The sequence below is a fragment of the Cryptotermes secundus genome, unplaced genomic scaffold (assembly GCF_002891405.2).
Source record: "Cryptotermes secundus unplaced genomic scaffold, Csec_1.0 scaffold1876, whole genome shotgun sequence".
Lineage (NCBI taxonomy): Eukaryota > Metazoa > Arthropoda > Insecta > Blattodea > Kalotermitidae > Cryptotermes > Cryptotermes secundus.
Window position 1 is genome coordinate 321,619 of NW_019739005.1, and position 25,459 is coordinate 347,077.

Consider the following 25,459-nt stretch of genomic DNA (forward strand, 5'->3'; position numbering starts at 1 on the left):
ATTTTAACCTGTGTTTTATAAAAAGAACTCGATATGTTAGTGAGCGTAAGTCTGGATAAGGTACAGGGTCGAATGAGTGAAAAGTGAATGTGACCGCGTGTAATTATACAGTCGTGTTCATACACCTGAGGATGACCTCTTGAGGTCGAAACATGTAGTGATAATAAAAAACGTGTTGTGTAGTCGGTAAATTCCCTCTACTATTAATTAAACACACAACAGGATGCAAGAAACGATTAAAATTATTTCTTACATCCTTGTGACATTCATTTGCATGCAGGATGCAACAAGCACAACCCATCATAAATCTGTCTGAACTGCGATATCGCTAGAGGACTACTGTGAGGACCTCATTTAAAAAACATTGACACGCATAAGATGCAAATGTCAAATTTCTCTGTGCATGAATCGGGGAAGCTGAAGTGATACACCTAGAAGCATCGGACCTCCCCAAAGGAACGTCAAAGCCACTTCTTTGAATAACGAGACATCTGTCAAAGTACTGTGGTCTAGTGGTCAGAGTTCCTGAATACAGATCCAGAGGTCGGGCGCTACCAGGGTTTCTGAGAAGTAGTATTTCTGGAACGGGGTCCACTCAGCCTCGTTGGGATAAATGAGAATCTATTTCAACGAACTAGCGGCTCCGGTCTAGAAGTCCGAGATTAACGGCCGTGAGTGTCCGTTGCGCTGACCACGCGCTCGCTCGATCTGTATATTTCGCTTGCGGACTAAAAGCCACGGAGTTTGTTTATAATTTGCAATTATGCCCGTCCTGGGTTCGAAACGCGTGCCTCTCCTTGTGTTTATATGTAACAACTTGAGAACCGCTAATCGGATTTTTTTTTTAATTTCTTGTTCTGGATTTTCACAGAAGTTTCTTGACACCTTCCAGAATATTGTAGCAGAGGGAGGGGTCAACGCGACTCGTTCCTAGTGAACATTTAGCACGAGCCTTACATTGCTCGTGATAAGCAAAATGTTCCAGGATTGTTATACATTGTATGATACACGAACTGTTATAAATCCGGCAACGTCTTCATAACTATTCTAGCCAACGTTATTTGTTTAATTTCTGGAACCGTATTGGGCGGTGACCTGGTTAGTCCAGACTATATTACCTCGCCACTAGATGGAGTTGAGTGGTCAGTTTCATACAACAATTTGTTGGAATACCAGACCTGAAAGTAATACTTTACAAAATTTGGGACAAATGAGGAATAATATTAAAATGTATCTTATAGTAATGAGTGACGGGGTGTGGATTGGATTCAGCGGTCAGATAGCGGGCTGTTTCGAAGATGGTAATGAACCTTCGGGTTCCGTAAATGGCCGAGGAATTCTTGAGTAGCTGAGCGACTGTTAGATTTATAAGAAAGATTATGACCCAGGGAATTTACACACTGATTAGTCTCAGGGTGAAACTCCACACATCTCTCGGTTTCTTCTCGTTGCTAGGCCACAGCCAGCGCACCAATGAACTAGCTGGAAGGCGATAACGTGACATATGTTTCCTATGTATGGTTCGTGCCGAGAGGATAGGAGATTCGGCGTGGATGTGGACAAGTACTTCCACCGTTGCCACGCAAGTCGTAGGATGAGACGAAAAGAGAAGTCTTGAAACTGAGACAGTAAAATGTTGGACTCGAACCTGATAACGAGTGCGCTGGCGAGGGCCAGTTGCGATTGAAAAACAGGAGACCCGTCCTCTCGTCCCATATCTACAGTCCCACAAGTGTCCGACAGTAATGAATTTGTGGTCATAAGCCCTAGACGGGTTCTTTACTCGAAGACAGCCTGGCTGAGTGGCCGTCGGTCGTAACATAAAACTCAGACTGAGGTTGAGTTCAGTAGTTGTCGGCAGGATTACAGCAGTAGCCTGGAGGGGTACAGAAGGGTACAGGAACTAGGACTGTGAAGATTTATGTGTGATCTGAAGGCTATGTGCTCTGTCGTATAGTGATATTGAGAGTGTGTGACTCTGTGAGACTTTTAGATTTCGTGTGTTATCGATCCGTTGCCGGGAAGGGGATAGTGAAGACTACTGGATAGGGAATAGGAAGATTAACGTGGACTGAATTGTAGAGTAGAAATCAGTTACAGTCTTATACTTATTATATACTCATTTGTAGTTACGACCTGTAATTGGTCAATAAATCCGATTCCTAATCCGAACCCCGTCTATAATTACTAAGACACGTGATATTATACAGAGACATTTTTGATATTGTGACATGTCTAACCGTGGCTGGGCAACGGGAGATGGAACGAGTTACCACGAAGGCAGACCCTTGATAAACTGTCGGTTGCCAAGTTACGCAACCGTTAGGAAGGCGGTGTTTGCGCCGAGCCGAGCCCAAGCGCGCTGGTTGCTACGCAGCGTTGCCCAGAAACGGCTTTGTAAAAACAGCGTCACACAACAGGGTAGCCCGTGCAGCGAGTGTTGCTAGGCAATCTGTAAAGACGACGTCACGCAACAGTGAGAGCTATAACGTAACTCTTTTCTGTGTTGTCAGTGCGGAAGCTACATAACAGGAGTATTCGTAAGTGAGAGAGAGAGTAACCAGTCAGTCGAGTTGAATCGAGCAGGAGAAGTAATTGTGATACTGCAGATGGCAGTAACTGTGAAACTGTTAATTATATACGTGTAAGAGCGAATGCGCAATAAATTCACTGCGCTTCACCGCGACCGGCTCGTTGCCGGCCGCGAGACGCATGAAATTTTTGCCTGTGACTCAGCATGCTTGACGGTCAATAGTGTTGAGCCGTGCTAAAGGTCAGATCGCTCAAGAGTGACGTCATGGCGGCTACCATTTTCGGATTCCATCCCCACTCCTAAGTATGGTGACGTATGTCACGTGACCCTATACCGCCTTTCATAGTCTCGGAAAGTGAATAGACGTACATCGCAGTCTCTCAGACGCTCTGAGACGACGTCGACCTGGAAGGACGCTTACCAGCCAGCAGACTTTGTTGCAGAAAATTCTGGTTTCGGCTGGGGTGTTTCTAAATTCCATTCGGTATTACCTGGCTGGCCTGTAAGGTAAAGGCTGCCCGCGATGGCAAGCCGTTGGCTGAACATTTGCGATGCGCCTTGTTATTTTATTTATTTCTCTTCAGGATTTTTATTGTGTTTGTCGTAGGCTAACTTGTTAACGCCAAAAGGGAAGTTCCCAAACCGGGGCGAGATAGTTTATTTGCCGACCCAAATTGGCGGCGACGGGCGACTGCTTCGCGATCGAGATTGGGTGCCGTACCCGTCTTCTTTTCTGCCACGAATATGTTTTCCTTTTTTTTGTGTGTGTGTAATTTGTTATTTTTTTATTAAATCTGTATTTATTGTTATCTGAAGCCAACGAGTCAATTGTAGCTCCTCCACCTAGCTTGGATACCCCACGTTTATCTAGGGGAGCGTGCGACCGCAACAGTAGAGCCTTGAACGATGGGCTGCTTCTTCCCTCTTCACGGCTCTCGTACGTGAGTGACATTTAAAAGAGACAAGAAGGTGAAGGGTGCGGTCCTGTGTATGGAATGAAAGAAAATAATTAACGTGTAAACCTCTAAACAGCATTATGTTACACGGAGTGCAGTGCAGTTTATGCATGTGGAGTCTGTTTATGATTTGTCAGCAGTAGGCAGTAGTTATCAGTGCCATGAATCATTTGTTCTCGGTTAACGATTAGTCAACAGTGTTACAAGACATGGTTCGCGATACGTTAGAGCAACGCTTATTTCTCTAATACACGTACGTGAAACACGGATCTGCTGGAAAGTTTCGACGTCAGTTTCGTGATGAACCAGTTCCTAGCAGACAAAATGTTCATAACTCGGTGGATAAAGCGAATACAGTTAGAACAACCGGACTGTGTTTACTGAGGAGATGTGAGAGGACAGGGGCCAGACTTGAACATGCACACAGAAAGTCGCTGAACCGTCTAGCTCAGGAGACTGGAGTGTCAGCGTCTAGTGCAAGAACGGCAACATCTGCTGAAGCCATCCAGTGAAAGCTGGCGTCTGCTGTGCTGTAAGTGCAAGAAGGATTCTTGTACATGGGTTTTTAATAAAAAATAATTGCGAAATATATTTATGTGTAGAGGGACAGCATCTTCAACTTCCTCTGTGATCAGGGAGCAAAGGTAAGATGTTCCTTGCATAACAAAGATTATCGGCATGCTGAGTTATCGGCGAAATTCGCGGGAGCTTCGCGGCCTGCAGTGCGCCGATGCGGTGAAGCTTCGAGCCGTGAAGTCGTCACTTTTATTAAAAATCACTCTGTATAATGATATGTTTACAAGTCCAGATGAGTCCCTTGTCACCACGGCATGGCGCCTTCTTAGGGTGCAGATGGAGGAGTCGGCCTCCAGATATGGACAACTGCGAATATAGTAAATAAGCACACGCAGACAACAGACAATGGGTGTTCCTCCAGCTTGGGGACTGGACGTGGGGCCAGAAACTTCTCACCGTTAGAAATAAGGCTGTTACGGAACGTCACGAAAACCTCGGACTTGGACGGATTCTTTGATTCACTATCTAATGCAAGAAAACTGAATATGAGTTTCAGTACGTGGACTGTAAGGAGTCTGTAGAGGGCAGGTTCGCTCATCACAGTTTCGAAAAATATCGAAACAGACGTTACATATAGCGAGAGCACAGGAGAGAATGCGCCACAGAGGTGGCACCGAAACAGCAGGCGAATATACGAATTCATTTTTCTGTGGAAATGGAAACGATGATCAAGAATTAGGTAAAGTGTTTTGTACTCAAGGGAACCATACAAGCGTATAGGTGAACAAGTTTGTTAGGAATAAGTTCCCCTACATAATGCTAAGGGGTCACTTTTGTGATATCATTGTTCTGAATGTTAATGTCCCAATATTGGATAAACTTGGTGATATGAATGAGTGGTTCTACGAGAAAGAAGAACATTAACATTTTTAATGGTTCTTCCAGAATATTCATAGCGAAGTCAGTTCGTGCCTTACACCACGTGGGTACCGTTACCGACAAATTCCCTAAACACCTCAAGAAAATATTTTCGCTTAGAGTTAGTGGGTTTTCAGACTTGGTTCTTAGACCGATATCCGAATGTTCCTGCCAGGTTATCTACAGTTATTAAATGCCTGAGACCAGGCTATTTCGAGGGGAGATGAAAGGAAAATATGAAATGAAAGTTGTAATAAAGCTCTTACATTCCCGGAACCAGTATACAGGTAAACTGGGAGGCGAAGAATTTTCCTAGGTTCGTAGGCAACAAACCATGTCCATGAACACTAATCGGTAGAAATAAGTGCGGACTTTGAGAAAACATGTAGTGCGTGCCGCTAGCGCCACCTGTCGAGTTAAAACCTGAACACTCGAGACTATTACCTTATAGCAACACATGAAGAATCTGTCACGTCATAGAGAACTCTGTGAGTGGGTAACCTCATTGTTATTGAGGGGGACTCAGACGGGAGAAACTTCCAAACTGGGTTCGCTGATCGGTTTGATTAAGCGTGTCTCATGGCTCGATTTCTTGTATTTCATGTACCTGTCGTGAATTTAGTTTCCGAACTCGTAACCACACCAAGCGAACAAGGGGGAGGACTCAACATAACGCCTGAAGAGTTCCAGCACAGCCGCTGCAACTGTTGTGAAGAAGCAATAGAACATATCGCGTAGGGGATCACCGCACAACAGTATACATTTAGGAGATACACAGATGAGTGCCGAGCCCCAGGAAGGCCCCAAACAATATGGCACGCGTCATTACGCCAGAAAGATATTCAGGAGTACATAAATTATATGTTGATGCTAATTAGAAATTTATTTTTAAACGAAAATTTTAATTTAAATCTAACGGTTAAAATTGTATTGCAAATCGAACTAAAGTTTATAAATCACCAATCTGGGTCCATGTCGGTAAAATATCCAATTAGGAGTGACATATTCATATAATGATTGCCTGATGATGAATCGGTAGGGTGGAAACATGCAGCAGTAATTCACTCAATAATGGAATATTAACGCAGGAATATTGTTTTATTTATTGTAGAATTGTTGAATTGACTGATACATTAGGAACACCATATATGATAGCGCACAACAGGACAAACAATAAAGATTAAGAGACACAGAACATTACATTCTTTCCCTGCAACACGTTTCGTTCAGTCATTTCTCATCCTTCAGCAAACACCTGGAAACATTTGTTTCTTTCTCTTCGCAATGCATTGCCACCCTTTATGGAGACAGTAAATGGTTAGCAGATTTTGTTGTGTTTATTTGTACAAGAATAAGAACATCGTATCGGATGCAGCATGCAGCAATTCTCTGTACCCAGTTTCCGCCAGTATTTTAGCTGTGAATTTCCACTGATCGAGAGAGGTGGATAATAAGGATGTCATTTTCTTCCTTTGTCTTCAGGTATTTCAGGACAATCTTGTCGTTAGGTGCGCATGTTATTTCTGGCATTGTGGTTTCTGCATAATGTACATATAACAATAAATGTATTATATGTCTGCAGTTGTGGAGTTGCGGACATCGATTTGTTTCATGCTCACATCGGTTAGTGTGAATTGCACAGAGATATTTCTCCCCCTGAACTCTACTATGTAGCCAGTCGTACTTTTTCCTTCCGAAGGTAGGTCCTCCAGAATATTGTGAAGTGTGTCACTTATATGCCGTTCCGTAAGTACGGTTCCACATTCGTTTGTTCCTCTTGTTGTTGTCCCACTGCCTGGCCCTGCACTTACTGAAGTGTTTGTGTTTGTCTCATTCCGTTCATGCAGGAGCATGATGCTCCATAACTCACTGATGCTCAATTTGTCCATCCTTAGCCCATGTTGGTCCATGTAGCTTAGAATGAACTGTACAGAAGTTCTGTACCCGCTGAATATGAATGAGCTCACAGCGGGAGACCGTTGCGTCTTCAGGAAGTTTATTAAGGCCCTAAGTTCAAGTGTCTGTTCCTCTGTTGGTTGTGAGCCCAGTGGTACACGTGTAGGAGGGGTGTATTTCCATAAGTAGGCACTTGTATATAACTGCTCGATAGTGGCGGTACGAAAATCTTTTCCAAATATCTTCAACTGGTTCAGTATGTAAGATACTGGAAATTTCACTCCATCTATGACAATTTGACCCGTAACCCCAGCATCGTTTCGCAAATACGTTATTGCATAGAGCAGTGTGACGTGTTCATTCTTGCTTATATACCGGTTTTGTGGTTCATTTCCAAGTTTCTTCTCATAAGCTTTATACATTTTTATTAGTTGCCACAGATCTGACACCGTCAGTGAATATATGTCTGCGCCTTGCAAATGCACGACAGTCATTATGAAGTCTATTGCGAGTGTGTGGCTTTTGAACGCCACTTCACCTATCGCACCATCGCCCAGCAATTTCAGGTAGTTCAGAATGTCCTGCAGGACTGCCTTTTCCTTCTCAGGCAGCCCATTAAATTCTTCAGACTCGGAGATGTAAGCACGGATAATGCGCCACAATTCTTCAGACTTTAAATTCTTGACACTTCTTCCGTGCTGGACCATATACCATTCAATGAACTGTATAGATATTCTGTGTTCACCGAAATTAAATGACCCCGTAGCGTTAGTTCCTTGTGTCTTCAAGAATTCGAATATGACGTTAACTCTTTCTATTTCCGTTCCTGTTGGTTCTTCGGACATTGGTGAGTACGGAAAAACAATTTTATATTTTCTTGTAGAACTTTTTATTGCTTTAATTATCTCCGAAGTCGTCGCGGTTTCAATGCGTTCCGAAGCCCTCCTCAAATTATACGACACGCTAGACATATCAAAAAGCTCTCCATCAATGAAAATTCTGGGCGTTCGTCTTTCACTCTGTGGTACACACTTTTTTATAAAGAGCGCTGTGACGTGTTCGTACTTGCTTATGTCCCGGGTTCGTGGTTCACTTTCCGCTTTCTTCTCATAATACTGGTACAGCTGTATTTTCCCCCACAGATCTTCCACCTTTCTTGTCCCTATGAATTTCGAGTCCACAAGGACAGCTGTCACCAGGAAGTCTATCGGGATGCGCTGCCCGGTGAACGTAAAGTCGCCCGTCACCCACGTAACAATATCCATTGATAAATAATCGAGTATTTTCTTCAAGATGATTTTCTGGTCCATAGAGAGTTCCTTCTTAAAATCGGGGATCTGTTTATCATCACAGAGATATCCCACTCTTCCAATGTCCCTTTCATCATCAGGGACCGCTTCAACTTCAACGTTAAAGGCTAATGCTGAGAAGGCGAGTAACACCGAAACCTGTGGAAGCAGAACGTTTTTCATGATTGGAATATTATCCCTGAAAAGGAGGCAGTAATGTCCTCCGAAACCTATTAGACTACAAGATGTAGTAACCGAGAGGACTGCAACCTAAATACATTGCAGTTTGTTTACTCCGTGGGGATATTTCCACCCTTTCACAGCAGTGTAAAACTCCCCCCGGCTGTGAGTGATCTGCACCCCTCCAGGGAGGGAATGTAGGCGCACTCTTCTGGACAGCGTCCTGCCCCATCGGATGGAATGGGCACCCGGGGGTAAATCGGCGGTCACGTGCCGAGGATAAGACTGCGTGGAGCAGTATCTCCATTCCCCCATATATGTTTATGACGGTGTGCTTAATTAAGCACAAGCAGAGCTTATCTTGCACTAGAATCCAGGCGAACAGCATGGCCAAGCAGGGATTTCGCCCCCTCCAGTACTCAGCTGGCTCAGCCGAACTTCAGTTATATATTTCTTACATCCTTGTAACATTCATTTGTATGCAGGATGTTACTTACGATTCCATATTAGCAGTGGACGCATTATTTGATATATGTTGAACCGTTATGCATATTTCTGGTTTATCTGATCCGAGCTGCAAGTACAACCCCTCATAAGGCTAATGTCACACGAGCGCTGTCTCACGTACGTGAATATTGGCGCACGTCATGGAGGCATACAAATATATGAGAGAAGTCACACGGCACGGACGCGAAGAATGTAGCTCCGCGATCCCCCATGACGCAACGTGACCCGTCCGCGCTGAGATATGCATTTGTTTATGGTGGTTGTCACACGGGCGCGATAAATAGCGGACGGGAAGTTAGAATATCACGCTGTTTTGTTCAGGTCAGAATGGAAATAGAAATGGAGAAAATGATTTTATTAGGCAAAGTCAAAGTCACATTGCGACTGACGGTCAGTCAGTCTGTCTGTCTTGGTGTCGAGCCCCAGATTTTTTTTATATGAAAGTTACTGTCCTGTTCATTTGGGGCGCCCTCTCTGACGAGAGGTCGGGTCTGTCATTTGTCAGTCATAGTCTGTGTTAGTAAGTCCATTGTCAGTATTTACATATATTTACAAATTTAATCTTAATTCCTATGCCATATTTCTAGTAGTATTCGCTACCACGGTAGTCTAGTCACTTGATCGGTAGCATGCCTGACCGCCCCCAAGTTTAAGTCTCTTATACTTTGTGTGTCGGGCTTCGCCTTGTCCGATGTTGCGAACATTCTCATTTTCATGATTTTGTATGACTTCTGCTTGTTTCCTGCATAATTTTGTTATATAGTCATAAACGTACGGCAGCCTTTAACAATGTCATCTTCAAAATCAACACTCGTCTCCAATGCTCGGGGAAATTGGTTACAGAGTATTACAGGCTAATGTCAATAAAATCCGTGTTCGCAGCATGAAGCCTCCCCAAAGACTGACTTGGCAATACGTGGAAGACGTGGAATATAGCGCTCGTGTGGCAACCTGCTTCACGTCCGCGGATTTCGACGGAAGAGCCGCGTCCGCTGTTTTCAGCGCTTGTGTGACATTAGCCTAAATCTCTCTGAACTGTGATACCGCTAGAGGACAGCTGTGAGGACCTAATTTCAAAAGCATTCACACGCGTAATTTGCAAATGTAAAAATTCTCTGTGTATGAATTAAGAAACTGAAATCAAACACCCAGAAACATCGGACCTCCGCAAAGGAAAGTCAGAGCCACTTTTCTGATTACGGAGACATCTGTCAAATTACTGTGGTCTAGTGGTCAGAATTCCTGCCTACATATCCTGACGTCCTTGTGTCGGTTTCCGGCGCTACCAGATTTCTGAGAAGTAGTGGGTCTTAAATGGGGTCCTCTCAGCCTGGTGAGGATAACTGAGGAGCTACTTGAATGGAAAAGTCGTGGCTCCGATCTAGAAAACCGAGATTAACCGCCCTGGGAATCCGTTGCGCTGACCAAGCGACACCCCTCCAAAAGTTGGCAGTAAATTCGCATGCAGGAGTCGGTCGGTCGGTCGGTATTTTTCGCTTGCAGACTGAAAGCCACAGTCTTTTTATTAGTTGCAGATATGCCCGTCCTGGGTTCGAAACGCGTGCCTGTCCGTGTGTTTATATATAACAACTTGAAAACCGCTAATCGGATTTTCAGGAAATTTGTTGTTCTAGAGTTTCACAAAATTTTCTTGAACCCTTCCAGAATATTGTAGCAGAGAGAAGGGACAACGCAAATAGTTTCCAGTGAACTTCTAGCACGAGCCTTACGGAGTGCCAGGATTGTTATACGTTGAATGATACACGAACTGTTATAAATCCGGCAACGTCTTCATAACTTTCCTAGCTACGATTATTTATGTAAATTTTGGAGCCGTATCGGACGATGATCTGAGTAGTCCAGATTAAATGGCCTCGCCACTAGATGGAGGTGAGTGGTCAGTTTCATAAAACAATTTGTTGGGATGCCTGATCTGAAAGTAATACTTTACAAGATATTTGGACACACGCGGAATAATATTAAAATGTATCTTATAGTAATGATTGACAGGGTGTGGATTGAATTCAGCAGGCAAGTAGCGGGCTGTTGTGAACATGGTACTGAAACTTAGGGTTCTGTAAATGGCCGAGGAATTCTTGAGTAGCTGAGCGACTGTTAGATTTTTAAGAAAAATTACGTTTCATGGACTTTGCATGGATGCCTCCGTAATGGAGCTGGCCAAGGACAATTATTACGAATGATCATGAAATGCGAATTTAAATTGATGTAGCATAAAATAAAGTACGCACGAAATTATGTGTATTTACGCTATTGCATTTTATTTGTAGGAAACTTGACGGGTACTCACTTTCCATGTTAAGGTGCCCATGTTGCTGAAGCGCTCTTCCTCTGCGAACACTGAAAGCTTGAAGCACGGTGATTGCTCCAATGGGAGGACGTCCGTATTTAAGAGGTTAGTCGTCCTTATCGCCAGTTTTGTGCGACACGCACGAAGTTTCGTATCTACAGAAATAGCTAATATCATATTTCTCATGTGCGCAATTGAAGATAGATATTCCTTCCGCCTGGTATGCAAATTGTGTATTCGCGTGTATGGTCAAGATAATGACATGATAAACGGCAAGGTCTGGAGGAATGCTCTGTCTGCCTGACAATTTGGCAGTACGAATAAATTATGGTTTAAAAATAGAGATACTGTTTTGTGGGCAGACAAATTTAAAATAAAAATGACATGTGAGATAGAGACATGTGATCAGTAACATGATCCCTGAGTTTCGCTGGAAGGGAAACAGCGATGGAAGGAGGTTTAGACTGCAGTGTCGGAACGTTCTGGATCGACGTACCCTCCGGTCTCAGAAAGAAACCTCGCACTCCGCTCAGTCTCGGCTATATATAGCACATCACTTAGTCTTAAGGTGTTACTTTGCACTCCTTGGTTTCAGCCCTTGTCTCGGAAACAGAAATCACGCACCGGTTAGTCTTAGGGTGAAACTTCACGCATCGCTGAATCTCAGAATCAAACTTCACAAACTGCTCAGTCTCAGAATGAAAATCCACGCACTGCTCAGTCTCATGATGAAACTTCACACACACCCTAGTCTCAGAATAGAAAACTTCACGCACCGCTTGTTCTCAGGGTGAATCACTACGCATCACTTGGTTTTAGCTCGCTGCTGGGCCATAGTCATCGCACGAATGACCTGGCTGGATAGCGATCACGTGACATGTTTTTCCTGTGCAACATCCATGCCGAGAGAAAAGGAGATTCTGCGAGGAGGTTTAGTCCAATAACTCCACCGTAGCCCTGCGACTCGTAGAATGCGACGAAAAGGGAAGTCTTGAATCTAAGACAGTTAAACATGGTCTTGAGTCCAATGGATCACGAACTTAAGAATCACTACGCTGGCGAGGACCTGCAGCAGTTGAATACTCCAGACCCGTCTTCTCGTCAGAGAGATCACTCCATATCAACAAACCCACAACTATCCGACAGTTGTGGTCGTAAGTCCCAGACGGGCTATTTATTCAAAGACAGCCTGGCCGACTGACTGTTAGTCGTAACATAAGGCTCAGGTTGAGTTGAGTTAATGTTATTTTTAATGTAATTGGAAAGCTCATGGCACTGCGCTTCACGGCAGCCGGTCCATTTCCGGCCGCGAAACGCATGAAAATTTTACCCATGACTCAGTTTGCTTGCCTGCCGATATCGTGTAGAAAAGGAAGAAAAAATTAACGTGTAGACATCTAAACATAATTATGTTACAAGGCGTGAAGCTGAGTTCATCATGTGGAGTCTTTATGATTTGTCAGCAGTAGGCTGTAGTTATCAGTGGCATGAATCATTTGTTCTCAGTTAACAATTAGTCAACAATGTGACGAGACAAGGTTCGCGATACTTTAGAGCAACGCTTATTTCTCTATACCACCTACATGAAACACGGATCTGCTGGAAAGTTTTCACGTCACTTTCGTGATGAATCAGTTCCTAGCAGACCAGAAGTTCATAACTCGGTGGATAAAGCGAATAGAGTTAGGATATCGAGACTGTGCTTACTGTGGAGAGGTGAGAGGACAGGGGCCAGACTTGAACATGCACACAGTCAATCACTGAACCGTCTAGCTCAGGAGACTGGAGTGTCAGCGTCTAGCGCAAGAACGGCAACATCTGCTGAAGCCATCCTTGTGAAAGCTGGTGTCTTGTGTGCTGTAAATGCAAGAAGGATTCTTGTACATGTGTCATTAACGAAATAATGAATTGCGAAATCTATTTATGTGTAGAGAGACAGCATCTTCAACGACCTCTGTGATCAGGGAGCAACGGTAAGAAGTTCCCTCCATACCAAATGTTATCGGCATGCTGAGGTATCTGCGAAATTCGCGTGCGCTTCGCGGCCTGCATTGCGCCGGTTCCAGTGAAGCGTCGAGCCGTGAACTCGTCACTTTTATTAAAACTCACTCTGTATAAGTATGTATTTAACGTACAAGTCCATGTTGGGCTGGTGTCTTGTCACCACGGCAAGGCGCCTTCTCAGGGTGCATATAGAGGAGACGGCCTCCAGATATTGAGGGCAACTGCGAATATAGTGAATAAGCACACGCAGACAACAGACAATGGGTGTTCGTCCGGCTTGGGTGCTGGTCGTGGGTCCAACAACTTCTCACCGTAAAAAAATAAACCTATTACGAAACGTCACGAAAACTTCGGACTTGGATGGATTCTTTGATGAACTACCCAAGTTCAGGAAACTGAAAATTAGCTAGGAACGTAAGCAACAAACCAAGTTCATGAAGCCCAATGGGTAGAATTATGTGGGAAATTTGTGAAAACATGTAGTGCCTGCCGCTAGCGCCTTCTGCGAAGTGAAACCTGAACACTCGAGGCTATTGCCTTATGGCAACGCACGTAGAATCTGTCACGTCATAGACAACTCTGTGAGTGTGTAACATCGTTGCTAATGAGGGGGACCCAGGTGGGAGGAGCGGAGAAATTGGGTTGGCTAATCGGTTTGGTTAAGCGTGTCTCATGGCTCGATTTCTTGTATTTCCTGTACCTGCCGTGACTTTCATTTTCCCAACTCGTAACAACACCATGAGAACAAGGGGGAGGACTCAACATAACGCACTGAAGAGTTCCAGCACAGCAGCTGCAACTGTTGTGAAGAAGCAATAGAACTTATTGTCGCGTAGGGGATCACCGCACAACAGTACTCGTATACACTTAGGAGTTACACAGACAAGGGCCGAGCTCCAGGAAGGCCACAAACTATATGACATACGTCTTTACGCCAGGAAAATTTTTAGAAATACATACATTTTATGTTCTATGATAATTAGAAATTTATATGTAAACGAAAATTGTAATTTAAATCTAACGGTTAAAATTATAACGCAAATCGAACTAAAGTTTATAAATCACCAATCTGGGTCCATGTCGGTAAAATATCCAATAAGGAATGACATCTTCATATAATGAATTTCTCATGATGAACCGACAGGGTGGAAGAATGCAGCAATAATTCACACAGTAAAGGAATATTAATGCAGGAATACTGTTTTGTTTAATATAGAATTGTTGTATTGGCTGTACATTTAGAATACCATATATGATAACACACAAAAAGAAAAACAATAAAGATTAAGAGACACACAGAAATTTCCCTGCAACACGTTGCGTTCAGTCATCTCTCGCCCTTCAGCAAACACCTGGAGACTTCTATTTCTTTCTCTTCGCAATGCATTGCCACCCTTTACTCAGACAGTAAATTGTTAGCAGATTTTGTTGTGTTTATTTGCACAAGAATAAGAACATCGTATCGGATGCAGCATGCAGCAATTCTCTGTACCCAGTTTCCGCGAGTTTTATAGCTGTGAATTTCAGCTGATCGAGAGAGGTGGATAATGAAGTTGTTATTAAAGAAAGGTTCCAAACGCCATGTTCGCCATGCTAATTTTATCAATAGACGCATTTTTCTGAGTGTACAAGATGTACATCTGTGCAAGTACACATCCGCGTATCTGTGTTTCGATGTGTCTGCTGCTTGCTTGTTCACACTTGGAAGGAAATGTTTAGAATGAAGTCCCCGCAAAGAAACTCGGCACGTGCAGACAACGTTCAGCTGTTTGTGTGCGAAATTTCTAAGCTCTAGAGCTTGTGGTTGTCTAGATAACGCGTGTAAGTGTGACAAAGTTAGCAGTGGGAATGATTTCGAGAGTTGCTTTAAGAACTGAATGGGAGTTTGTGAAGCCGTGAGAACAGTTTATTTACACAGCTCCATCTGAAGCCGTAAGAATTCTGCGTTGTCTGCTTGCAACTTGAAACTGTACGAAATGCACGTCCAAGTGCAAGAAATTTGCTGGAAACCTGGAGACTAAAATAACTGTAAACGAAAATGTGTACTGAAGGAGAGGGGGAATTATCTGACAGGAAGGGAAGCATAGGTTATTGGGTTTGTTTGAATTGACCTAATTCTTCCAGCCGCACTATGGCCCTGGGGTCGACTCAGCCTGTAACAGAAATGAGTAAAAGAAATTAATTAAATAATTTTCCTGTGGAGTAGAGCGTGGCCGGCGCGTAAGGCGGACAAATTTACCTCAATCCTTGAGCCGATTGTCTAGATAATGTGGGACCCTCAACGTCTCACAACCCTATGGGCCTTCACGGCCTGGTACAGGGATAGTTGTACTTCCCCCCCCTTTTTTTTTTGCAACTTGAAACTGTACGAAATGCAGGTCCAAGTGCAAGAATTTTGTTGGAAACCTGGAGACTAAAATAACTGTAAACGAAAATGTGTACTGATGGGGAAGGGGAATTATCTTACATAGGCGTGAATCGGAATGCCAACAAGGAATTGTTGGAGCGGTGGGAAGCACGCAAAGAAGGCTAAACTTGGAATCTTATATCCGATTGTGATATCTTGTGGACACTCCATCCTTCTGTGTTGCCCCTGGAAGTGCCTCTTCTACTCTGAGCAGCGTATTCTGTGTGTGACGTCAGATGGAAGAAACATTTCCGGCTAAGCAGTAACAGAGTAAACCGTCCCTTTTACCAAATTGTAGGTGTACATGAAATGAAAGACGTCACTGGCCCCATACCTTCCTAAGAACCCAGAAATGCAGTGGAAATTCAGGATAGAAGACATTTGTCTCCCCTCTTGCTTATGATTCAGTAGACATCATGTAGTTGCGTTTTGCGCGGTGCTTACGACCTGCTGGATTGTTTCAAACGGTTGATCCGCAGTAAGGCTGTGTGTGTCATATTTCCCTGTTGCACTATCGATGTGTAGACCTAGTGCACTTACTAGAGCTTGCGCACTAATTTGCTGCCCATTGAACAGAATGATAGTGTTCGCGACATTGTCGGGATTCGAGATAACTTGAAGGAATTCCTTGAGCAGTTCATCCTTTCCATGTGCTGTTATCGAGGGAACAGTTGAAGCTCCCTGCTTTCCTATAACCCCCAGAACTGCTCTCAACAATGTGGTAGTGGTAAGGTTTGCAGTGTCATATTTACCGGTTGCGTTATCAACTTTTAAGCCGAGAACAAACACGATCTCGCTTATGGAAACGCTGTGTCCATCCCCCACAAGAACAGAAGTATTAACACTCTCAGTGTCTGAGAGAATTTCGATGAAGAATTTCAGTACTGCTTGAGGACCTGTTTCAGCCTTCCCCGACTGCTGCTGAAACTCTATAGACAACTCTATTATGAGCCAGAGCTCCTCTCGGCTTACATTCTGAGCGTCGATTCCTCGCGCCTTTAGGATAAGTTTGATGTATTGGAATGTGATGATATACTCATTGATTTCAACAGCTCCTGTGGCATTGTCCCCTTGTGCCTTGAGGATCTGCAGTACCTCTTCCAGGCTGGCGATAAGTTCACCAGGCGGTTTAGGATTAACAGTAATCGAGCTTCCTTCTTGTGCGATATATATCTGGAGGATTATACGGAAAGTGCAGATATTGTAAAATTAGTTTTACTTATTTTTTGTGCTTTGATAAATTCTGTTCAGAACTCTATTGAGGTTTTGTATCTTTCGAAAGTAAAATTCCCATTGTTACCTTCTATGTTTGTCTTCAAATATTGCAGAATCGCCAGTAATGTAAGGATCTCGTCCTGAGGTACGCCTTGTTCATTTGACGCAGCGGTGTCTGCATAGTGTAAATATAACAATAAGATGTTGTATATGTCTGCAGCTGTGGCGTTGCGGACATCGATATGTTTCAGCCTCAAAACGGTTAGTGTGAACTGCACGGAGATGTCTCTTCCTCTGAACTCTATGTAATCAGTCGCATTTAATCCTTCAGAAAGAGGCTCCTCCAGGATTCTGTGAAGTGTTTCATCTAAATGTGGTTCTGTGTATACGGTTCCAATGGGTCAAGTGTTCTGTGTGCTTACACCACCTCAGTTTTTTTTCTTGCTGCTGTTGCCCCGCTTTCTGGCCCTACACTTACTGAAGTGTTTGTGTTTGTCTAATTACGTTCATGCAGGAGCATGATGCTCCATAACTCTTTGCTGCTCAATTTGTCGATGCTTAGTCCATGTTGGTCCATGTAGCTTAGAATGAACTGTACAGAAGTTCTGTACCCGCTGAATATGAATGACCCCACAGCGGGAGACCGTTGCGTCTTCATCAAGTCTATTAGGGCCCTAAGTTCAAGTGTCTGTTCCTCTGTTGGTTGTGTGCCTAGGGGTACACGTGTAGGAGGGGTGTATTTACTTAAGTAGGCCCTTAGAGGTATATATAACTGGTCGATAGTGACGGTATGAAAATCTTTTCCACGTATCTTCAGTTGGTTCAGTATGTAAGATACTGGAATTTTCACTCCATCTATGACAATTTGACCTGTAACCCCACCATCGTTTCTCAAATACGTTATTGCATAGAGCAGTGTGACTTGTTCATTCTTGCTTATATTCCGGTTTTGTGTTTCACTTCCAAGTTTCTTCTCATAAAGTTCATACATCTTCATTAGTTCCCACAGTTCTGACACCTCCAGTGAATATATGTCTATGCCTTGCAAATGCACGACAGTCATTATGAAGTCTATTGAGAGTGTGTGGCTTTTGAACGTCACTTCACCTATCGCTCCATCGCCCAGAAATTTCAGATAGTTCAGTATGGCCCTCATGACCGCTTGCTCTTTCTCATGCCGTCTGTAAAATTCTTCAACATCGTGGATGTTAGTACTTATGATGCCAAACAACTCTTTGGCCGTTAAATTCTTGACACTTCTTCCGTGCTGGACCAGATACCATACGATGAACTGTACAGATACTCTTTGTCCGACGAATAAGAATGTGCCCGTAGCGCTGGAACCTTGCGTCTTCAGGAACTTTTCTATGACGTAAAGTGCGTGTATTTGTTGTGGATATGGTTCTTCCGGCAGTGGCCTTATGATAACATGAGATTTATATCTTCTAGCATGTGTTTTTATTTCTTTGATTATCTTCGAAGTCGTGGGGTTTTCAATATTCCTCCATATGTAGTTGATACTATTCAAATCATATGTCCTTCCTTCCATGTAAATTCGACCCGTAGTGCTTCCTCTGTTTCGTACACACGTTTTTATAAAGGTCGCTGTGACGTGTTCGTACATGCTTATGTCCCGGTTTCGTGGTTCGCTTTCAGCTTTCTTCTCATAATACTCGTACAGCTGTATTTTTTCCCACAGATCTTCCACCGTTATATCATAAAAAAAGCGTTTCCTGTCGATGTACGCAGCTGTCACTATGAAGTCTATCGAAATGCGCTGCCCGTTGAACGTAAAATCGCCCATCGCCGTCGGATAAAAATACACCTTTAAATAATCCATTATTTTCTTTAAGATGATTTTCTGCTCCTCAGAGAGCTCCTCCTTGGGACCGCAGCCCTGTTTAGCTACATCTCTAGACCCACAGAGATATCCCTCGTTTCCATTGTCGCTTTGAATATCAGAGGCCGCTTCAACTTTAACGTTACTGTCTAATGCTGTGAGGGCGAGTAACAGCCAAACCTGTAAAACCAGAAGGTTTGTCAGTATTGGAATATTCGCCCTGATAAGGAGGCAGTAATGTGCTCCGAAACATATTAGACTACAAGATGCAGTAACAGAGAAGACTACAACCTAAATACATTGGAGTATGTTTACCCCATGGAGTTATTTCCACCCTTTTACAGCAGTGTAAACCTCCCCCTGTCTGCAAGTTATCTGCACCCCTCTCTCCTTCTGACAACGCCATGCACCGCCGGATGAAGTGGTCANGGGGGGGGGGGGGGTAAATCGCCGGGCACGTGCCGAGGATAAGAATGCTTGGAGCAGTATCTCCATTCTCCCCTGCACGTTTATGGTGGGGTACTTAATTAAGCACAAGCAGAGCTTATCTTGCAGTAGAATCCAGGCGAACAGCACGCCCAAGCAGGGACTTCGCCCCCTCCAGTACTCAGCTGGCTCAGCCGAACTTCAGTAATATATTTCTTACAGCCTTATAACTTTCATTTGTATGCAGGATGCAACAAGCACAACCCACCACAAATCTGCGTGGACTGTGATACCGCGAGAGGACAACTGTGAGGGCCACGTTTTAAAAATATTCACACGCATAAGTTGCAAATATGCCTGTCCTGGATTCGAAACCTGTGCCTTGCGTTGTGTTTATATGTATGGACGTGAAAACCGCTAAATATATTTTCATGAAATTTGTTGTTCTGGAATTTCGCAGAAATTTATTGACCCGTTTCAGAGTATTGTAGCAGAGAGAAGAGACAACGCGACTCCCAGTGAACATTTAGCACAAGCCTTACGGTTGTCCTGATAAGCAAAATGTGCCAATATTTTTATACGTTGTATGACACACGAATTACCTAACTTGTTATAAACCCTGCAACATCCTCATAACAACTTAGCCCACAATATTTGTTTAATTTTTGGAGCCGTATTTGGCGGTGACCTGGTTAGTCCAGACTATATTACCTCGCCACTAGATGAGGTGAGTGGTCAGATGCATACTAAAATTTGGAATGCCTGACCTGAAAGTAATACGTTACAAGACATTTGGACACACGCGGAATAATATTAAAATGTATCTTATAATAATGATTTACGGGTGTGGATTGTATTCAGCAGGCAAGTAGTCGGCTGTTGCGAACATGGTAATGAAGCTTAGGGTTCTGTAAATGGCCGAGGAATTCTTGAGTAACTGAGCCACTATTAGATTTATAAGAAAAATTGCGTTTCAGAGACTTTGCATAGATGCCTCCGTAACGGAGCTGATCAAGGAGAATTATTACGAATGACCGTCGAATGCGAATTTAAATTGACGTATCAGGAAATAAACTACGCACGTGTATTTACGCTACTGCATTTTATTTGTAGGAAACCTGACGGGTACTCACTGTCCATGTTAAGGTGCCCATGTTGCTCAAGCGCTCTTCCTCTGCGAACACTGAAAGCTTGAAGCACGGTGATTGCTCCAATGGGAGGACGTCCGTATTTAAGAGGTTATTTGTCCTTATCGCCAGTTTTGTGCGACACACTCGAAGTTTCGTATCTACGGAAATAGCTAATATCATATTTCTCATATGCGCCGTTGAAGATAGATATACCTGCCTCCTGGTATGCAAATTGTGTATTCGCATGTAGGGTCATGATAATGACATGATAAACGGCAAGGTCTGGAGGAATGTTATGGCTGTCCGATAATTTGGCAGTACGAATGAATTATGGTTTACAAAAAAAGGAGATACTGTTCTGTGGGTAGACAAATCTAAAATTAAACTTACGTTCAAGCTAGACACATGTGATCTGGAGTGGCGTTGAAGATCCACGAACAAGATCCGGAAGAGTCACTGGACAGGAAACAGCAATGGATTGACGTTCAGAGTACAGTGTCGGAACATTTTGAATCGACTTATGCCTCGGTCTCGAAGTGAAACTTCTAAAGCATCTTGGTCTCATGAAAAAAACCTCACACTCATTGGTTTCAGTATGAAACTTCACACAGCCCTAAATATAAGGATGAAACTTAGTCTGAGTGTGAAACTTCAGGTATCGCTGAATATCAGGATCAAACTTCACCCACCCCTCAATCTCAGGATGAAACTTCACGAACCACTTATTTTCAGGATGATACTTCACGCACACGCTGGTCTCAGAATCAAAATTCACGCATTAGTCAGTCCCAGGATGAAACTTCACGCATACGCTGATCTCAGAATCAAATGCCAGCCACCGCTTAGTCTCAGGGTGAAACTTCATGCATTGCTCTCTCAGAATCAAACTTCACCCATTGCTCAGTCCCAGGATGAAACTTCACGCATACGCTGCTCTCAGAATCAAACGTTACTCACCGCATAGTCTCAGGGTGAAACTTCACGTATAGCTGGATCTTAGATTCAAACTTCATGCACACCATCCTGCAAGAATGAAACTTCACTCACTACAAAATCTCAGGATGAAATTTCACTCACCGCATATTCTGCGGGTGAAACTCCACGCGTCGCTTGGTTTCAGCTCGTTGCTAGGCCACAGCCAGCGCACCAATGAACTAGCTGGACAGCGATCACGTGATATGTTTTTCTTGTGCAAGACCCGTGCCTCTCGTCAGAGACAGCGACCAATATCAACAACCACACAACTGTGCGACAGCAATAAATATGTGGTCATAAGCCCCAGGCGGGTTCTTTGCTCGAAGACGACCTGGCTGCGTGACCGTCGGTCGTAACAAAGACTCAGACTCAGGTTGAGTTCAGTAGTTGTCGTCAGGATTACAGCAGTAACCTGGAGGGGTACAGAGGGGTAACAGGAACTGGGCCCGTGAAGGTTTAACTGTGATCTGAAGGCCATGTGCGCTGTAGTACAGTGATATTGGGAGTGTATGATTTAGTGAGACTTTTGTATTTCGTGAGTTATCGATCCGTTGCCGGGAAACGGGTTTGAAGACTTTTGAATAGGGACTGGGAAGATTCTCGTGAAGTGATCTGTAGTGTAAAAATCATTAACAGTGATATACCTGAAGAAAGCAGTCTTTTGGGATGTGGCACCGTGTATATGTGGTGTTAACCGACGTTTCGGAGGAACGTATCGCCTCCATTTTCAGGGTAGAAGAAAAAATATAAGAAATCTGCAAGCGAAGAGACCGTGAGAACCTGTAAAAGCAGACGAAACGTCGGTTAACACCACATATACACGGTGCCAAATCCCAGAAGACTGCTTTCTTCATAGTCACCGCCGTGAAAGCCTCAAATCTTACATAGTGATATACCTATTTGCAGTTCCAGACCATTCATGGCCCTCGAGTCTTTTGCCTTATAACAACGCACGAAGTGTCTGTCATGTCATAGAGAACTCTGTGAGTGGGTAACCTCATTGTTACTGAGGCGGACTCAGACGGGAGAAACGTCCAAACTGGGTTGGCTGATCGGTTTGGTAAAGCGTGTCTCATAGGTCAATTTCTTGTATTTCCTGTACTAGCCGTGACTTACAGTTTCAGAACTCGTAACCACACCAAGAGAACAAGGGGAAGGTCACAGTATAACGCACTGAAGTGTTCCAGCACAGCCGCTGCAACTGTTGTGAAGAAGAAATAGAACAGTTCATCGCGTAGGGGATCACCGCACAACAGTATACATTTAGGAGAGACACAGACCAGGGCCGAGCCCCAGGAAGGCCCCAAACAATATGGCATGCGTCATTACGCCAGAAAAATATTCAGGAGTACATATATTATATGTTGATGCTAACTGGAAATTTATTTTTAAACGGAAACTGTAATTTAAATTTAACCGTTAAAATTATAACGCAAATCGAATTAAAGTTTATAAATCACCAATCTGGAACCATGCTGGTACAGTATCCAATAAGGATGACATATTCATAAAATGATTGTCTGATTTTGAGCCGACAGGGTGGAAACATGCAGCAATAATTCACACACTAAACGAATATTAATGCAGTAAGATTGTTTTGTTTATTACAGAATTGTTGTATTGACTGATACATTAAGAATACCATATATGGTAACACACAACAGGATCAAACAATAAAGAGTAAGAGACACACAGAAAAATACATTCTTTCCCTGCAACACGTTTGGTTCCGTCTTCTCTCGTCCTTCAGCAAACACCTGGAGACTTTTGTTTCTTTCTCTTCGCAATGCATTGCCACCCTTTTTGGAGACAGTAAATTGTTAGCAGAGTTTGTTGTGTTTATTTGCACAAGAATAAGAACATCGTGTCGGATGTAGTATGCAACAATTCTTTGTACCCAGTTTCCGCCAGTTTCACAGCTGTGAGTTTCTGCTGAGCGAGAGCGGTGGATAATGAGGATGCTATTAAAAAAAGGTTGCAAACGCCATGTTCGGTTTGCTAATTTTATCAAATTTAGATGCATTTTACTGAGTGTTCACAAGACGTACATCTGTGCAAGTACACGTAAGCGTGTCTCTGTTTCGGCCTGTCTGCTGCTGGCTTCTTCACACTTGGAAGGAAATGTTTAGAATAAAGTCCCCCAAAGAGACTCGGCACATGCAGACAACGTTCAACTATTTGTGTGCCAAATCTCTAAGCTGTAGAACTTGTGGTTGTTTAGTGAACGCGTGTAAATGTGACAAAGTTAGCAGTGGGATCGATTTCGAGAGTTGCTTTAAGAATCGTGTGGGAGTCTGTGAAGCCGTGATAACAGTTTATTTACACAGCTCCATGTGGAACCGTAAGAATTCTGCGTTGTCTGCTTGCAACTTGAAAGTGTACAAAATGCACGGATACGTACAAGAAATTTGCTGGTAACCTGGAGACTAAAATAGCTATGAAGGAAAATGTGTACTGAAGTAGAGGGGTAATTATCTGAGAGGAAGGGGAGCATTGGCGTGAATAGGAATGCCACCAAGTAATTGTGGGGGCTGGGGGAATCACGTAAAGGAGTGCTAAAGATAGATCTTTATATCTGATGGTGATATCTTGTGGATACCCGATGCTTCTGTGTTGTCCCTGGAAGTGCCTCTTCTACTCCGAACAGTGTATTCTGTGTGTGACGTCAGATGGAAGAATCCTTTCCCATTAAGCAGTAACAGTGTAAACCGTCCCCCTTACAAATATAAATTGTAGGTGACCATGAAATGAAAGACGACAGTAGGCCTCATATCTTCCTAAGAACCCAGGAATGCAGTGGAAATTCAGGATAGAAGAAATATTGTCTTCCCTCTTGATAATTATTTTGTAGACATTATGTAGTTAAGTTTTGCGCAGTGCTTACGAACTGCTGGATTGTTTCAAACAGTTGATCCGCAGTAAGGCTGTGTGTGTCATATTTCCCTGTTGCACTATCGATGTGTAGACCTAGTGCACTTACTAGAGCTTGCGCACTAATTTGCTGCCCATTGAACAGAATGATAGTGTTCGCGACATTGTCGGGATTCGAGATGATTTGAAGGAATTCCTTGAGCAGTTCATCCTTTCCATTTGCTGTTTGAGAGGGAACAGTTGAAGCTCCCTGCTTTCCTATAACCTCCAGAACTGCTCTCAACAATGTAGTAGTGGTAAGGTTTGCAGTGTCATATTTACCGGTTGCGTTATCAACTTTTAAGCCCAGAGCAGACACGATCTCGCTTATGGAAACACTGTGTCCATCCACCACAAGAACAGAAGTATTAACACTCTCAGTGTTTGAGAGAATTTCGTTGAATAATTTCAGTACGGCTTGAGGGCCTGTCTCAGCCTTCCCCGACTGCTGCTGAAACTCTATAGACAACTCTATTATGAGCCAGAGCTCCTCTCGGCTTACATTCTGAGCGTCGATTCCTCGCGCCTTTAGGATAAGTTTGATGTATTGGAATGTGATGATATACTCATTGATTTCAACAGCTCCTGTGGCATTGTCCCCTTGTGCCTTGAGGATCTGCAATACCTCTTCCAGGCTGGCGATAACTTCACTGGGTGGTTTAGGATTAACAGTAATGGAGTTTCTTTCATGTGCGATATATATCTCGAGGATTAGGTTGAGTTCAGATATTGTTAAATTATTGAAGCTTATATTTTGTGCTTTTATAATGTCTGCAATGTACTGTACTGGGATTTCATAGCCATCGTAAGTAATATTTCCATTGTTACCTTCTTTGTTTGTCTTCAAATAATGCAGAATCGCCAGCAATGTAACAATCTCGTCCTTAGGTACGCCTTCTTCATTTGACCCAGCGGTTTCTGCATAGTGTAAATATAACAATAAGATGTTGTATATGTCTGCAGGTGTGGCCTTGTGGACATCGATATGTTTCAGGCTCAGAACGGTTAGTATGAACTGCACGGAGATATTTCTCCCCCTGAACTCTATGTAACCAGTCGCATTTATTCCTTCAGAAAGTAGCTTCTCCAGAATCCTGTGAAGCGTGACATTTATATTTGGTTCCGTAGTTACGGTTCCACCTTCGCTTGTCGTTGTTCCTGTTGTCCCGCTGCCTGTACCTTCACTGCTTGTTCCAGTTACTTCACCGCTTCCTGTTGTCCCGCTACCAGTACCTTCACTGCCTGTTACTGTTACTCCACCGCTTCCTGTTGTCCCGCTACCTGTACCTTCAGTGCCTGTTCCAGTTACTTCACCGCTTCCTGTTGTCCCGCTACCTGTACCTTCACTGCCTGTTACTGTTACTCCACCGCTTCCTGTTGTCCCGCTGCCTGTACCTTCACTGCCTGTTACTGTTCCTCCACCGCTTCCGGTTGTCTCGCTACCTGTAC

General features: G+C 43.6%; 2 protein-coding genes across 2 annotated transcripts in view; one reads left to right on the forward strand and one right to left on the reverse strand.

Moving 5' to 3' along the window:
• The window catches only part of LOC111871582 (INO80 complex subunit D), a 194,333-nt gene that overhangs the window by 162,678 nt on the left and 6,196 nt on the right, over positions 1-25,459 (forward strand). The gene's annotated exons all lie outside the window — the stretch shown is intronic.
• On the reverse strand, positions 15,409-20,207 carry LOC111871589. The gene is made up of 2 exons (XM_033754314.1): positions 20,129-20,207; positions 15,409-18,749 (listed from the first exon to the last, which is right to left on the reverse strand). The coding sequence occupies exons 1-2, from the start codon at positions 20,147-20,149 to the stop codon at positions 17,226-17,228; spliced, it is 1,545 nt and encodes a 514-aa protein (XP_033610205.1). The 5' UTR covers positions 20,150-20,207; the 3' UTR covers positions 15,409-17,225.